The 16,394-nt window shown below is 38.3% G+C and overlaps 2 protein-coding genes across 10 annotated transcripts in view; one reads left to right on the top strand and one right to left on the bottom strand.

The window, feature by feature from the left end:
- TATDN1 (TatD DNase domain containing 1) overlaps positions 1-16,394 on the top strand; it is a 45,280-nt gene that overhangs the window by 10,780 nt on the left and 18,106 nt on the right. For 2 of the 9 annotated variants that reach the window (XM_027620398.2, XM_027620427.1), the window contains 7 exons: positions 1,389-1,438; positions 4,604-4,667; positions 6,335-6,478; positions 6,575-6,617; positions 11,898-11,983; positions 12,076-12,116; positions 14,523-14,599. In XM_027620398.2, coding sequence (XP_027476199.1) covers positions 1,389-1,438; positions 4,604-4,667; positions 6,335-6,478; positions 6,575-6,617; positions 11,898-11,983; positions 12,076-12,116; positions 14,523-14,599 — 505 coding nt within the window. Of the gene's footprint in view, positions 1-1,388; positions 1,439-4,603; positions 4,668-6,334; positions 6,479-6,574; positions 6,618-11,897; positions 11,984-12,075; positions 12,117-14,522; positions 14,600-16,394 lie in introns of those variants that run through there. The other 7 variants (XM_027620459.1, XM_027620469.2, XM_027620409.2 and 4 more) reach the window with 6 other exon arrangements.
- Positions 12,044-16,394, bottom strand: part of RNF139 (ring finger protein 139) — a 32,573-nt gene continuing 28,222 nt past the window's right edge. The window contains exons 3-4 of the mRNA XM_027620392.2: positions 12,362-12,435; positions 12,044-12,248 (exon numbers count right to left, since the gene is read on the bottom strand). Coding sequence (XP_027476193.1) covers positions 12,194-12,248; positions 12,362-12,435 — 129 coding nt within the window. The 3' untranslated portion in view covers positions 12,044-12,193. The remainder of the gene's footprint in view (positions 12,249-12,361; positions 12,436-16,394) is intronic.

Genomic DNA, 16,394 nt, shown 5'->3' with positions numbered 1-16,394 from the left:
CCCAGATCCCTGTGGTGTAGGTGGGAATACACAGTAGTTTCTCAAAGATTGATGGAAAGCTTAGCCAAAAGCAAAATGGCTTCTATTTATCATATCAAGATCATTCGTGTATTTTGTCATCTGAGTTGAGGAAGCAGGAAATGATGGTGACAACACGTTTTTGAAAGAATTTCTCCAGTAAACTGGCTTATGAATATTGCCTTAGAAAATTACTGTCCTTGTTATGTAAATGCAAACAGGAAAATTTTGGTTTCTGGTCTGGGTGAAGAGGAATTACACATTTCTTTCAACAATTAAGTCAGAGCCAGTTTCACTTGTGCTTCTAGGTGATACTAAGTGAAAGCTTCTCTAAATATTGGGAATGTCAGATGCCACTTGAAAGAAGAAAGTTAAATGTTAGCTTTCATAAGCCTTACCTCAAAACTTACCTTTTCTACTGCATTTAGAAGTTTCGATAATGTTTTTATGTTTTATAAGATGTTAGGTACTACAGATGATTGAATAAATTGTATTCTGATTTTCTTGCCGTTGTAGCACTTCATGGATTTCATGCTTTGTGACTCTTAACGTGTGTGTTTGTGAAATAAGTTTTATTATCATCAGTATCAGTAGCACTCTGGTTTACAATATTTAGCAAAACTAGTTGGCTTAGTAGAAGTTCACTAAATTGATAGTTTTTGTCTAAAATTTTATAGCTACTCTAGAAATAATTGAATTCTAACTAAATTTCCTGTGATAATTAAATATGAAATTAATAAGTGGGTTTTTATGATAGAATTGTTGGATTTTGCTGTCCATTTACCTCAGGCCTCTTAAAGCTTAGCTTTCTATTGATCTCCCCAGAAAAGCCTGTTACTTAACAAGAAACTTTGGGGAAAAAGCAAAAAACTGTCAGAGAAAATAAAAATTATCCTTCCCCAGTGGGAATGGGAATTATGGAAATACAGCATTGACTGCAGTTTACAAAGAGATGTTTTATCATGTTTTGGGAGGCGTTACAGATATATTTTGAAAAGCCCTAGTAAAAATAACAATTTTAATGATTGTTTCATTTTTATTTTAAAAAATACAGTACCAACAAGTTTCAAACTTAAGGCAAGTAATTTAAATTGTAGTGAGCAAATTCACCTTTCGTTGGAACCCCCTGATTTTTGTCACTTTTCTCCCTTTTGGTCAACAGAATAAAATATAATTAAATGGATAACTAGTCATCTAGTTTGCCTCATATGGGTTTCTTTTTTTTTTCCCCTCGGGTTATTGCTGGTTATTATAAGTACTCATCAAACTATTGATTTGGTAAATATAATTGTTTCTATGTATTTTTCTTTCAAGAAGGGATAAGTGAAATTTTTTTTAACAAGTTTTCTTAATGGGTTTGCTTTTTACAGATGACTTACAAGATGTAATAGAGAGAGCTGTCCAGATTGGTGTTAAAAAGGTAAATTTTTGTTTTTTTAAAAATTAAATTTTGGTTAAGATACTGTAGAATAGAAGAGAAAGAGCTAATGCCACACTTGGCATTTTGGGATATGTACTGTCAACAAGTAATATTAGCATGTAAATGAAGTAAAATACCAAACTTAAGTGAAACAGACCTCATGCTTGGATAGTTCTTTATGTGAGCAGAAATGTGGTAAATGGCAAAGTCTCTTTGAAAAAAAATTTTTCCTATCTGAATTACCAGGCAACTCTTAATAATAAATTTTGTAACATAACTTAGGATTTGTTAGAATTCAGTGGTCTTTTGTTGGAACTCAGTGGTCATCAGAAAGACTTGTATCTGTGTATGGATATACCTTTTCAAATAACTGAGAAGACACTTTTAAGTTTTATAGTACTAATTTGATTATCAGGAAAATTCTTTTTAGAGTTCTAAGCAAATGAATATTAGCTCTGTGTCGAATTCTTTGAATAGATACTTCTTTTTAACTAGGATTTTTTAAAAAAATATCAAGGTAACCCACATATGCACACATAAGGTTAAGTTCCCCAATGGTATTGAATAGATACTTCTTTTTAACTAGGATTTTTTTAAAAAATATCAAGGTAACCCACATATGCACACATAAGGTTAAGTTCCCCAGTGTGGTGTCTGGAGACTTGGTAGCTGCGGCTTCTGGTTTAATTACCTCCGTTGTAAGAGAGGACCCTGCTGGCTCCTGAGATCTGCAGTCCCAGCTCTACACGGTAGAGTCACTGCTCACAAGTAATAAGAAAGGATAAAAGTTACAGCATTCCCTTCTCATTATGCTTGGTAAATCACTTTATAAAATGCTTTTCTGCAGACTCTGAAATACCAAGCTCCTAAATTTTCATGTGTCAGCCGTGAGTAGTTTAATCTAACATTTGGAAACGTACACACACCGATGTAAGAATGTCAGAAATGGAATTTACTCAGTCTTGGTTCCTAGTTGGAATCTAACTTAGTGTCTTGCAGTTAAGTTGTAGTGATGAAAAGCACAGTTATGGCCTCACACCGCTGGGTTCCAGCCCCAGCTTCATTCTTCAAAGCTTCGTAACATGGGTGCTTCTCTCTCTAGGCTTCAGTTTTCGCATCTGTAATTCGAGAATGATAATAATGCCTAATTGAGGGAGTTGTAAGAGTTAAATAAGCTGGAGTGCAAAGCACTTGGTATTGTACCTGCGTAAACACCCTTTATTCTCTCAGGTTTATGGTGGAAGCCACCATCATCCTAATATCATCATTGTGACCTGGGAGAGGAAATTACGTTCTCTAGTCTTGTCCTTGCTTTTTCATCTATTTAGGAAAGTTATAGATAAAATAAAAGATAGACTTGAATAGAAACTATTTTACAGAATAGAAATACTAGATCTGGGCACCTGGTCTTGTATTAAAGAATTAGGTAGTGTTAGTAAACAGTCAAGTTCTCCCAATATTTTTAAGATATACCCTGTGTTTTACAAGCAGTTGAGGATTTAATAATGGCTGTGCATTCCCTGAATTAGATACTCAGTGCCTATTATATTAGAAGTTTAGGTTGCTATATGAAAACATCTGTTCATTTGCACCTCCTCCGGTGTTTTGTATGTTTTCTCTTTAGGCGCATACCTAGAAGGAATTCTTCATTTTAGCTCAGTGAGGCGCTTGAAGTGAGATGCTTAAAAAAATCTACATCAGTGTGCTTAGTAAGTCCCTTCTTTAGAAGGACACACACTTCGGCAGCACTGCCTCAGTAGCCAGCACTCACACACCACTCTGTGACATTTTCCTTTTGATACAGTCGTCCTGCCGGTGGACCCTGAGGGTGCCTCTTTAGAAATGTGCTTTTTGCCAGGAGCCATGCGTTTCCTTACGAAGAATTCAATATGCCTTAATCCGGTGATGGTCAAACTTTTGGTCTCAAAACCCATTCATGTTCTTCAATATTCCTGAAGACCCCAAAGAGTTTTTCTTTATGTGGGTTTTATTTGCTGATATTGGAAATTAGAACTAAGAATGTAAAATATCTATTAACAGTAAACCATTATATAACATTAAGTAGCATATTTTTATGAAAAATAAGTATTTTCCAAACCAAAAAAATGTGATGTAAGTGGAATTGTTTGATCTCTCTTTTTTTTAAACATCTCTTGAATGTCTGGCTCTTAATAGAAGACTGCTAAACTTGGATGTCTGTTTTTGCTGTCAGTCTGTTGTGATATTACACATCATGTAGCCTCTGGAATATCTTATTGCACACTTGGGGCCGGGTGAGAGTGAAAAAGGCAAATAGCATCTTAGAATTATTATGAAAATAGTTTTGACCTCACATTCTCCCGGGGGTTCCGGGACCACACTTGGAGAACTGTTGAATTAATAAACACTACTGAATCTCCAATTTAGATTAAAAGAATTTTTATTTTTTTAAGATTTTTAATTTATTTGACAGAGAGAGACACAGCGAGAGAGGGAACACAAGCAGGGGGAGTGGGAGAGGGAGAAGCAGGTTTCCTGTGGAGCAGGGAACCCGATGTGGGGCTCGATCCCAGGAACCTGGGATCATGACCTGAGCCGAAGGCAGCCTCTTCGCCGACTGAGCCACCCAGGTGCCCCAGATTAAAAGAATTCTAAATTCTTTAGTTATTCGGTCTTTCATAATGTGATCTCTGTCCTTAAGGAGCTCTTGATCTAACTGGAAAAACAGACATGTGAATACATTTTAATGGGAAGGCGTGACAAATTCTGTGTTGTATGTATGCTTGTATGGAGAGGGGTGGTCAGGGACCACTCTAAATAGGCGATGACCTTCCAGCCAAATTTTAAAGGAAGGGTAAGTGTGGGGCGCCTGGGTGGCTCAGTCATTGGGCGTCTGCCTTCGGCTCAGGTCATGATCCCGGGGTCCTGGGATCAAGCCCCGCATTGGGTTCCCTGCTCGGTGGTAGGCCTACTTCTCCCTCTCCCACTCTCCCTGCTTGTGTTCCTGCTCTCGCTCTCTCTGTGTCAAATAAACAAATAAGATCTTAAAAAAAATAAAATAAAGGAAGGGTAAGTGTGTGACAGTCAAAGAGAGAAAAGCATTCTGGAAAACAACAGGAAGGCATGTTTGGAAACTGTTGTTGATGCTCTGTTCAAGTAGGCTTATTTTATTTCTTTCTATTTCAGTTTATGATTACAGGTGGAAATCTGCAGGACAGTAAAGAGGCACTGCATTTGGCACAAACAAATGGTATCCTCATATTACTTTTACCCCCCCCAAATATGAGTTATTTTGAAGAAATCTTTCTAAAAACTGCCTCAGATACAATACAATGGATTGTGACTGTAGAAGTAACAGAAAAAGACTGATTGCAATGGGACATGATTAAAATGCAAGAATTCTAAGTGCCCACTAGCCTATCAGATGTGATTAAACCCTCTCTCTCACTGTACTTAACCATTATTTTAAGATTCCAGTTAATGAGAATTAAGTTCACTGGGTATACAGTTTAGCCTCACATATTTCTGATGCAAGATTTTTGTATGTTGTAATGTGCTTAAGATGTGAGTTGCTTTTTATTTGCATTTTTAAACTGTTAAGGGTCATTTATTAAATATTTATCATGTAGACCGTTGTTGTAAGGCCCCAGGAATGCAAGTAATAAATAAATAATCTCTCGGCTCACTTTATGTTCATACATTTTGCATTTTATTTAAAATCTATGAAGTTTTGGAATTGGTTCCTAAGGAAATCCTACTTACAGAAAACCTTTATCTGGCATTCATTCTACCTAACTTATTTTGGTTTTGTGTTTTGGCATGCATGCTGCTTTTGCTAGACATTGAAGATTAGGCATTCCATGTTATTTTTCAAAATACTGATTTACTTAAGTTATTTTTTATGGAAATCTTTTTAAAATGCATACTTTTCAGGATCCACTGACATTTTTTCTTAGTGATTAAAAGTAGTCACCTTCCCAGATGCCTTTGGGGGTATAAGAATATGGTCTTCTATACTTTTAATTCCCAAAGAGATATGCTTTTAAAAGTTCTTGAAGCTCCCCTTGTCAGCCGTCTTCACTCCTCCTCCCGTACCTGTGTCCTCACTGCTTTAAAACCTCTGCCTCCTTTATATGTAAACACCTGCAGGAGAGGCTGAGGAAGGCTCCCCACCTCTCCCGTGGGTTCAGGTGCAGGCCACTCAGAAGCCCTTTTTGACTTGTTATTCATGTTCCATACAATTACAGCTATCAAGGTGTGGTCTCCAAATAAGTGAGCTTTATTTTTTATTAGAAAAACCAATCCCAGGGCGTCTGGGTCAGTCAGTTAAGCTTCTGTCGTGGGCTCAGGGCATGATCCCAGGCGTCCTGGGATTGAGCCCAGAGTGCTCCCTGCTCAGGGGAGAGCCTGCTTCTCCCTCTCCCTCTGCCCCTCCCCCACCTTGTGCTCTCTTTCTTTCTCTCAAATAAGTAAATAAAATCTTAAAAAAAAAAAAATCCCCCTTCCATCTCTTTAAGTCACCCTTTTTAAGCGGAAGAAATACATTCTTATATTAAATATGTGAAACAAGACAGTGATGTGAATAGTGCATATAACAGATATAATTAGGTTATGATATTTCATTCTCCAAGAAATTGTTTCATTTTCTATTCTACAAGATTCAGTGAATACCAAGCTTTGGAAAGTTGAATTAATTCTTTTTACTAATATGTTATGGCAGTTTTCATATTCATGTCCTGCTTTGTTAAGGTATTCCAAAAACTATCATCTGATTGACCTTAATCAATTCTTGTGGTTCAAATAGTTTATGGCTATTGTTAAAAATTAACCAGTTGAACTTATTCTTATCATTTTTGCATATTAAATGTAATATGAAAAATATTTTGAAAATAATCCTAAGACATTATTTTGTGCTAGATATGTTTTTCAGTACAGTTGGATGTCATCCTACAAGATGTGATGAATTTGAAAAGAATGATCCTGATCTTTACTTAAGGGAGTTGTTAAATCTTGCTGAAAACAATAAGGGGAAAGTTGTAGCAATAGGGGAGTGTGGACTGGGTAAGTGCCAACCTAGCCCTGTTAGAGTGACTTTGAAAGTGATTTGTTCTGCACAAGGTAATGAGTTGTTACTGGTTCTTTTTTTATCTTTTAAAGATTTTGACCGACTACAGTTCTGTCCCAAAGATACTCAGCTCAAGTAAGGAAATTTTTTGATTTTTGTAATTATCATACAATCTTACGAGTGATTTTTTTAAAATAGCTTTTATCTGTTCAGAATGTAGTTGGATTAAGCATCAAGATTTTTTGTTTTTCCCTTTGTATATCAAAAGTTAAGTGAAATGGAAGGGATGGAAGCATATAGTTTCTAATTGATTAACCATCTAACTTAATTTTAATGGTAGAAATAAGGGATGAGTTTTACGTGATGGAGACTTTCGTTGTTCTTTGCCTCATGAATGTATTCATGCATGAACCATTCCAATGAAATGATTTAAATTCAGTTGGGGCATGATTTAAGAGCCAAGGGTATTAAAAAGAGATATAGGATCAATCACCAAAGTAGGAAAAACCTCCTCTTGCTGGGCACTGGATATAGTCAACTTAGAATGTGAGGGTCTTTTCACAGGACCCATATGGAGAGTGGTGGCGTCTCAGAAAATTCCAAAGTTCCCAACCCTTGTAGACTTCCTACAACCCACTGCCTATACCTTTTAGTTGGAGCTCCCGTCAGCATATCGGTGGGTAGTGTGATAGGCCAAAAAGAAAAATTAGGTCATAGACTTAATTTAAGACATGAGCATTTTGTTGCATTTCAAAAACAATGTATTAATAATCCAGGTAATAAAACAGTAGAATAAATCCTCTCAGAGCTGTTTAGTGATGTATGATGCTGTGGTTTTCAGGGACATTCACATGATTACCAGCAGGATTACTAAATCCTTAACCTCTCTTGAATATCATTTATAGGTCGCTCATCTTAAAAGTTCACATATTCACATTTAAATAGAAGAATAGTTTGTGTTTCTTAGGTAAAGCCCACAGATCATAATTCCTCCACTTTAGAGTCTGTTTTTGGCCAAGATGAGTGTCGTGAAGCAAACAGACGGTGTGGGGTGTGACAATGAAGGGCAGTGGCAGAGTCCCTCAGGTTTCCCTGCTCATAAGACTTTGATCCAGATGCATTCAAACTGATTCTAAAATGCAACCTAAATACCCTAAACTCGATTTCTTTTGTATTTAATGAAAACATCGATAGTTCTGTTTTACTGCTCTGAGAATATTTCCAGCATCACCTTAAGATCAGAACTTAAAACAGTATGTATAGCAGGGTATAGTTTATGCTTGAACACAGATACCAATTGCCCAGGTATTAATCCGTACTAGAGAGTTTAAACTCCATTCAGTGAATGATTACGAAGTGCCTCCTCAGTGTAATACAAAGAATAGGCTTGGTTCTGATGCCTTTATAGACAAGAGAGGACATAAATAATTAAAATGGTTTGGAAAATGCTAACAAAAAGGTGTATGACAGCAGGGGGAAGGACTTTCTGGGGGAGTTAGGGAAGGCTTTGCTAATAAGGTGAGGGGATGTGAGCTAGGTCTCTTCCAGAGTAGATAAAGCTAAGGACAAACTAAAGTATGGTATAAATTTTGAAAAGATGGGCAGTTCAATTTGAGATTTTTTTAAATTATAAAACATCAAATGATTTAGTAAAAAAAAAAAAACACCAGTAGGAATCCCATTTAGATTGATGTTAAGGAAACAACCTCCCCCGCCCCACTTGTGCTGATGCTCCCTCCCTTTCCCCTAGCATATGCTCCCAGTGTGCAGCTCCCTCCCTGCACACGAGGTGCTCTGTACTTGTTTCAGCATTTTGCACATTGTCCTGGAATATGTTTATGTCACCCCTTCCCGTCCCACAGCAGACTAGTGTCTGAGTTCTCTGGAGTCACATACCCAGCCTCACTCATGTTGTTGTGCCCATAGCACCATGTGCAGTACTCCCAGCACACGGCGGGTACTCCGTAAATGTTCACTGAGTTTTTAATAAGGGGAAAGGGGTCTTTTTGATTCCTGGAGAGCAGCATGGATTAAAAAGCCTATACTTCAGCTTTCACTGTTGGATCTTTTCTTGGAAGAATTTAAATTTGGGGGCTGTTCTTTTATACCATCTGAGACAATTAACCAGTGTATGGTTTGTTGCTTTTGTTTAAGTAAAAATGCAGTCAGGAAAAAGATGTATCAGAGAAAAATAGAAAATGGTGTGATGTGAGAAGGCAAGACAGAACTAATGTACAGTAGACACAGTGGCTAAAAAATACTGTCTGAGACCTACTGGTAAGTAAAGGCAGTATATAACTGTGCAAAGTAGTTATCTTTAGAATCAACAGCTTTGGGTTTAAATCGTAACTGCTATTTGGTGGCTCTATGTCTCTTTGTAAATCTCCATTTCCTCATCATTAAAATGGGGCTAATACTGCCTACCTTTCTTAACACTTGGTATGTAAAGCCCATCTTAACATGCTTGCCACAAAGTATATGCTCCAGAAATTGTGGCTGTGGGGGTAGTCTTAGAAATACTTTCTTCCTAAAGAAAATACAGACTCTTCTTTTTCCTTGGGGTTTTTTAAAAGATTTTTTAAAGAGCATGAAAACAAGGAAGAAGCCGGAGTTCCCAAGGAAAGGTTTTCCTTGAAGCATACGCTGTATTTTTCAGTTTCTGCCCCATGCTACATTCCCTTTCCTTGTTGCAAGTTCAGAGCTTAGTTCGCTTGAGTTGGAGGAATTTGCTGTGGGATTTTCCTTGGGGCTTTAAAATGTTAATACTGGGCAGGTCTGTTTTGGAAAAAGAAATCCGACATCAGACAAGATTTCAAAATAACCGTCTGGGGATTTAGGGAACCTCAGAGATGAGAGAGTGAGGCTGTCCTTGCCATGGGCCAGTCCAGAGGCGGCCCCACTCTGTGGATTAAGGTGCAGTGCTGTAAGGCTCTGGGCTTTTGGGAGTTGCCTCAGTCTGAATTACTAAAAACTACTCGGAAGCTGACCGTTTCAAGCCCTTGTCCTCAGTTATTGTTGACCCTAAAATGGAAGAAGCAGTAATACAATCAGAAGCAAATTACAGCTTCACTAAAATGAGCAAATCTAACTCAAACAGAGCTTTTTGTATGTGAATTAAGAAAAAAAAATCTCTTGATAGGTGCCAGTTTCTGCTGCCCTGTAACTTAATGCGATTTCTAGTTACCATGGTGGGTTTTTTCTTTAAAGGCAACAGGTACTTAATGTCAAGCACTAGTTATCCTCAATTTATGTCATTAGGAGTACTTGGCCTCCTTAAGATACCTAGCTAGCTTGAGTGCATGGACCTTTCTTTTCTCATATGCAGAATTCTGGAGGCACGTTGCTTGAACATCTGTTATTTTCATTGTTTTTACTTTTGCCTGCTGTGATAGGCTTATTCTCAAGGGGATCATTAGATTCTGTAAATCTGTGGCTCGGTTGTGTGGCTTTGCACATAGAATTGTGTGTGAAAGAAATGATCCGTGTAGAGTGGGGAGCCGTAAAGCAGAGAGTGCGGTGCGTAGCCAGAAGCCAGATCCACGGTGAAGTTTACGTAATGACTGGAGCACATTTCATTGCTGACATTTGAATTACTTTAGAGGTTATGGAAATAGTGACTTTTCTTTCGATATTTCATTTCTATTTCCTGCAGTCTGAAATTTCAGCACTTTGTTAACTAAAATTATTTTTGCTTATTCTAGCCCAGCAGAATCTGAAAAGGTGATTTAAAAGCATAAACACTGGGTAATAAAGACAAAGACCACCAACATTATGAAAGCTATTTAAGAAGTACACTTATATTTCTAATTTTAAAATTTAGCATTTTCAAGAGGACAAAGGGGTACTCCAGGAAAATGGTTGTCCTGTATTTCAGGGAGACAAGATAGAGGAATATATAGCAAGAGATTTAAATTAAACACCGAGAAATTGTTCCCGAAAATAAAGGTGCCTAGAAGAGGTAAACTCCTGTAGGAAAATAAGACCCTTACTGTCTGTAACTCTTCGTTTCATTTGAACTGCATGACCATGAGTGGAGAATGAGTAAGCCCACGCTGAGTGAGAAGACCCGAACACCCACCCCGTTATATCATCTGGCTATTGTCATTATGCTGTGCGACCAGAAAGGGCTTCTTAGAAACGTCACAACTTTGTCAATTTGGCTGGGACCTGGAATTAGAGCACTCAAGTTCTGGGTCCAAGTTTGTCATGTTGTGTTGTGATCTTGGATGAGGTCCTACATACCCTGACACCAACCCTTAACCTATTCTAGGGTTATTTTGTGGATCAGATGAGATAATGGCATGTGGCACCTGAAAAAACCTTTTTATAAAGTACTCTCCAAACATTCACAGCTGCCATTTTATTTTATTTTTTTTAAGATTTTATTTGTTTGACAGAGAGAGAGACAACTGCATGGGGAGTGGCAGGCAGAGGGAGAGGGAGAAGCAGGCTTTCCACTGGGCGAGGAGCCTGATGCAAGGCTCAATCCCAGGCTTGATCCCAGGACCCTGGGATCACGACCTGAGCCGAAGGCAGACGCTTAACCGACAACCACCCAGGTGCCCCACGGCTGCCATTTTATCATATCTTTATATCTTTGAAAAATAGTGTTTCAGTTTTTGTGCTACTTATTTTTAATAAATCCTTGTGTTTAGTGGTAGTAATTTCTTGTATAACAGCACATGGAAAACAGTATAAAGCTTTCCCTGGCCCCTTGCTGGAGCGAACTGACTTCCACTGATGGTGCTCAGCCAGCTCTCAGGGCAAGACGCTGGTGATGTATTCACCTCCAACACATGCTGCAGGGAAGGGATCCCACGGGTGATGGGAGGGTGTCTGCTTCATTTGCTGGGGTTTGGTGGGAAAAGCTAGTTAAAAGTAATTATTTGAGGGGCGCCTGGGTGGCTCATTCGGTTATGTGTCTGCCTTCAGCTCAGGTCATGATCCTGGGGTTCTAGGATTGAGCCCTACGTCAGGCTCCCTGCTCCTGTTTCTCCCTCTCCTGCTACCTACCCCGCCCCCCCTTGTGTTCTCTCTAGCTGTCTCTCTCTCTCAAAATCTTTTTTTAAAAAAAGTAATTATTTGAGGGAACAGTTCCCATCACTATAAACTTAAACATTATAGCTATTTCTAGTGATGAGTAGTAAAGTGCTACCTAATTTACCTAGCATTTATAATGGAAAGCTAACCAACATTTTTGAAAATAATTTTGTAATCCCTGAAAATGAAGTATCCTTTTCTGGAAGTTTGTTATAAAGCCTTTGGCTAAGCCAGATGTGTTTTAAATGTCTGAGTTCATACTTCTGTCCTATGATCTCAAAATAATAAAAGTCCTTTAACTTAAAAAAAATATTTAACATAATTATTTTTCTCACGCTAAATTAAACAAGGAAATTTTTTTTTGGTGTCATACAGATATTTTGAAAAACAGTTTGAACTGGCAGAACAAACAAAATTACCAATGTTTCTTCACTGTAGGAACTCACATGCTGAATTTTTGGGTGAGTTAAAGCTAAAATCTAATTTAGAATTTAAGAATTTTGCAGAAATCAAGCAAGGTATTTGCCAACAGTTGTTTGTTTTTAATTCACAGACATAATGAAAAGAAACAGAGACCGGTGTGTGGGGGGAGTGGTAAGTAGAAGAGTTGTTTTTACTAGATGATGCCCAGAAGCTTTCTTGTTCCTCAGGTTGGTGAAGTAATCCAGGTATCAGCAGTAGATGTTCTTCCCCCTCTTACTGAAGGACATACATTTACGATAGAATCTGTGGACCAGATGTGATACATAAATCACACTGATTTAATTACATGTATTTTGTTTAAAGTACAAGAATGATAAAGAATTCGGTTCACAAGAAAACCCCATGAATTTACTCACATTTTAGGAGTGTGGGTGATACTTTTTCTCTGCCTCTTCCAGCAGACGTTCCTCAGCGTTTTCCAATTGAAATTCTGAACAGAGTATAAACTAATTTTAATCAAGTATTTTAATCCTCACTTCAGGTTTGCCTTCTTAATTTCTTGTCAGCTGTATTCATTTACTGTTAACCACTCTGATTAGAGACCCCTTCTTTCTGTAATTTGCTTCTACTCTAAACACTTCTGTGTGGTCATTTCAGTCAGTTCCCATAAATCTTATCTGCCTTAGCTCAGGCATCCAAAGCAGTGTTTTTTAAAATCTTTTGGATTATGGGTTCTTTTGAAAATCTGCCTCAGAAAAATTCTCAGATGCACAAATTTTCACCTGTAATTTTAGGAGCGATTCACTAAGTCTCTAGCAGAAAAGCTATGATCCAGATATATAAAATCAGTCGTACTAAGTCCAACTAAAGAAAGAGGAAGTGGCACTGAGCACTCACTGCATACCCACACTGTGTTGCTTTGAGTGTCGCCTGTATTCTTTCGTTTGTAGCCTCTGCTTCATGTCCCCCAGACGCTGGTGATAATGTTTTCTGCAGTGCTGTGCACATTTTTATCTACAGTTTACTGACCCTGCAATTTATCCTTTAGGAACTGTACCTGGGAACTGAGAGAGGCTTAGAGGCTCTGATTAACGTCCTTGGGATTAATGGTTCCACCTCTTAGCCCATTTGCTTTACAGCAACATATCCAACCTAAATGTTTGACTTTTATCAAAAAAAGATATTACCAAGGGGCACCTGGCTGGCTCAGTTGGTAGAATGTGTGACTCTTGATCTTGGGGTTGTAAGTTCAACCCTCACATTGGGTGTAGAGATTACTTAAAAATAAAAAAAACTGCCAAATAAAGTATAACTAATTTTCTGAAATGGTTTATGAAGAGTCTTATTTAAAATTATTTTGATATTAATGGAGGATATATTTTCTAGTCAGCTGGAAATGCTGAAGGGAAGACTAAACCCTTCTGGGCAGTTGTGTAACACAGTTTTATTTTATTTTATTTTTTTTAAAGATTTTATTTATTTATTTGAGAGAGAGAGAGAATGAAAGATAGAAAGCACGAGAGGGAAGACAGAGGGAGAAGCAGACTCCCCGCTAAGCAGGAAGCCCGATGTGGGACTCGATCCCGGGACTCCAGGATCATGACCTGAGCCGAAGGCAGTCGCTCAACCAACTGAGCCACCCAGGCGCCCAACACAGTTTTATTTTTGAGAAGCATGTTATTCATAGTGGATTCGGACCCTGGACACTGGATGCTGTATGAACGTATTAATGACATCACTTGTTAGGTGTGTGTGCTTATTTATTTATAAAAAGATTTATTTAAAAGAACATGCACACATGAGCGGGGGAAGGGCAGAGGGAGAGGAGAGTGAGAATCCCAAGCAGACTCCACACTGAGCCCCACATGGGGCTCGACCCCATGACCCATGAGATCATGACCTGAACTGAAACCAAGAGTTGGATGCTTAACCAACTGAGCCACCCAGGTGCCCCCACTTGTTAGGTGTATTTAAAGAAGTGTTGTTACTTACTGTTTTGGTTACAAAAATACATCCGAAGTGTGAAAAACTATGCTTGAAACCCTGTCTCTCTGAAGGAGAACACCACCATCTTACTCCTTTTTGCCTCCTGAGGTGATTATTACTGTTTTTTTTAGTGACATTCTCACAACTCTGAATAGATCTTAAAATTTGTCTCTTAAGTCCTCTCTTCTAGAAAAAAGTATCCCGTAACATAAAAATTGAACATTTGAAGATACACTTTACATGGTTTTGTCACATTTTTAACTTCATGCTTTTGCCTGAGAATGTGGCTCCCACCGCCGGTCCCCTTCCTGGGGGCACCGCAGGAATGCTGGAACAGAGCCATCAGCCAGCCGCGGATAGAAATTCCAGGAGGCCGTCTCCCCTCTTGCCTCACACCAGTGGAGATGTTGACCCATTTTAATTGTGAGATTGGATTTGAAAATAAAAATTGTAGGGGACACTGCATTTGAAACCCTCTGGCCCAAAAAACCCTAATGCATTTATATTTTTGCTAAGAAAGTCTTATTAGTGTTATTTAGGGTTTTAAAGAAAGAGTAATCATTCAATGAAATTGTACCTATACCTCCTTAGGTGCATTCATTTGATGGTACGAAGGAAGCAGCAGCCGCCTTGACTGACTTGGATCTCTACATAGGATTTAATGGCTGGTAGGTCCTTAAATTTGCTTGTTTTATATTAAGTAGATTCCTTGTTTTACAGTGAATTGCAGATAAGGATTTAAATGTATTTATTTATCACATTGATCTTGGCCTGTGAATTTCCATAAGTATGTAAGAAATTAAACTACATTACTCCTGCAAGTAAACTTGAAAGTTACAGGGCACCTGGCTGGCTCAGATGGTAGAGCATGCGGCTCTTGATCTTGGGGTGGTGAGTTCAAGCCCCACTTTGGTCACAGAGTCTACTTAAAAAAAACTTGCAGGTTATAAACTACTAACCCTGTATCGCAGTTATAGAAACAGTTTTGTGTGGAGATTGACAGCTTTCTCTAGCAACGCAATTTTTTCTCCAGTCATTTTATCCCTTTAAAACATACGTGTTCTCAGCATTGTGTATGCATATACACAAGTGATGTCTGCCCCGGGGGAAAGGCCTACTATGACATAATCATTTTGTGTATCTCTATAGGCCAAGAAACTGAGGCTCACAGAAGTTAAGAAACAGGCATAAAGTAACTCACAGCATGAGAACCAGTGTCCTCTGGCCCCACACTCGCTGGCCTTCCTGCTATCCCACCACACCAGTCTGCGTAAGCCCAGCATAGTCAGCGAGCACTGCCGAGCCCCTGGGCTCGCCTTCTCCAGTGTCTCATTCCTTTTAAAACTACCACTTAGCTGACTACGTTATTTTTTACTAAAATATCTCTTCAGGGAAATAGAACCAAGAAATTATTTGCTATAGAGTTCAGATTTATTTATATGTCCTAGATGCTACTTCTATATTTTAATGATTTAATTAATAAACCACTATGGAAAGGAATACATGAATAACAGATTATAAAATAGTTCTAAAAAGCTTAACAAACACAGTCTCCCCACCATACTCTACCTGTAAGTCAGCTTTTCCAGAGACGCGCACTTTGCTCTTTATCGTCCTGTGTCTAAGTAATATTTATATATGTGCGGTTATCTCTTAATTCATCTCCTCTGTTTCCATGAAGGAGTACGAGCGTCTTCGTTCTATATCCAGCACTTTCCTGCCACCTGCATTCTTTCCTCCACAGGCTTATCGGTATACTTCAGAATTTTAGGTTGTATGCATCTTTAAGTGTTTTCATTATTAGGTCTGTGTAAATATTGACTGCTGAACTACAGGATATACCACTTTTTTTATTTTCCTAGAGCAACTTTCCTTGTTTTCATTTACTTGGTTTTCTTCAAAAGTTGAAGCCTTCTCACACTTTGCAACCGCTCTGTAAAATGCCTTTCTCTGTTTTTCTGCATGAGGAAAACTGTCTAGATAATCTGTCTAGTTCCTGACCTTGCCAGCTTCATTTTGGACCACTGTCTGCTCTATGATGGAACTCTTATATCCCATGTATTCAGTTTTGTTGAATGGATTTACTTTGCTCTTGAAAGTTTGCCTGGATAGCTAATGAACGAAAAACAAAAACCCACATGGTATTTTTCCTGGGCATAAAATTCTGGACTAGAAATAATTTTCATAGGAATTTACAGGGCTCCATTTCTAGGTTTAATGTCAGTAAATCAGTGGCTATTCTGATTACCAGTCCTTACCCTGTGACCTACTATTTTCTCCTAGTGGAATATTTTATTTCTTTACCTTTGGTATTATCAGACTTCACAAAGGTGTTTTGATGGGTTTGTCATTCAGAGTTTCTGCATTTTCTACTGGCCCATTCCAGCTAGAAGCTCATCTCTGTCAGTCCTGGGAAATTTTTTCTGTTCTTTGGACCTCCCAAGCTCATACTGTGATCTCAAC

This window comes from Zalophus californianus, chromosome 4 (assembly GCF_009762305.2).
Source record: "Zalophus californianus isolate mZalCal1 chromosome 4, mZalCal1.pri.v2, whole genome shotgun sequence".
Taxonomy (NCBI): domain Eukaryota; kingdom Metazoa; phylum Chordata; class Mammalia; order Carnivora; family Otariidae; genus Zalophus; species Zalophus californianus.
Note: the sequence above shows the minus strand (reverse complement) of the source record. Positions and strands in the feature narration are given on the sequence as shown.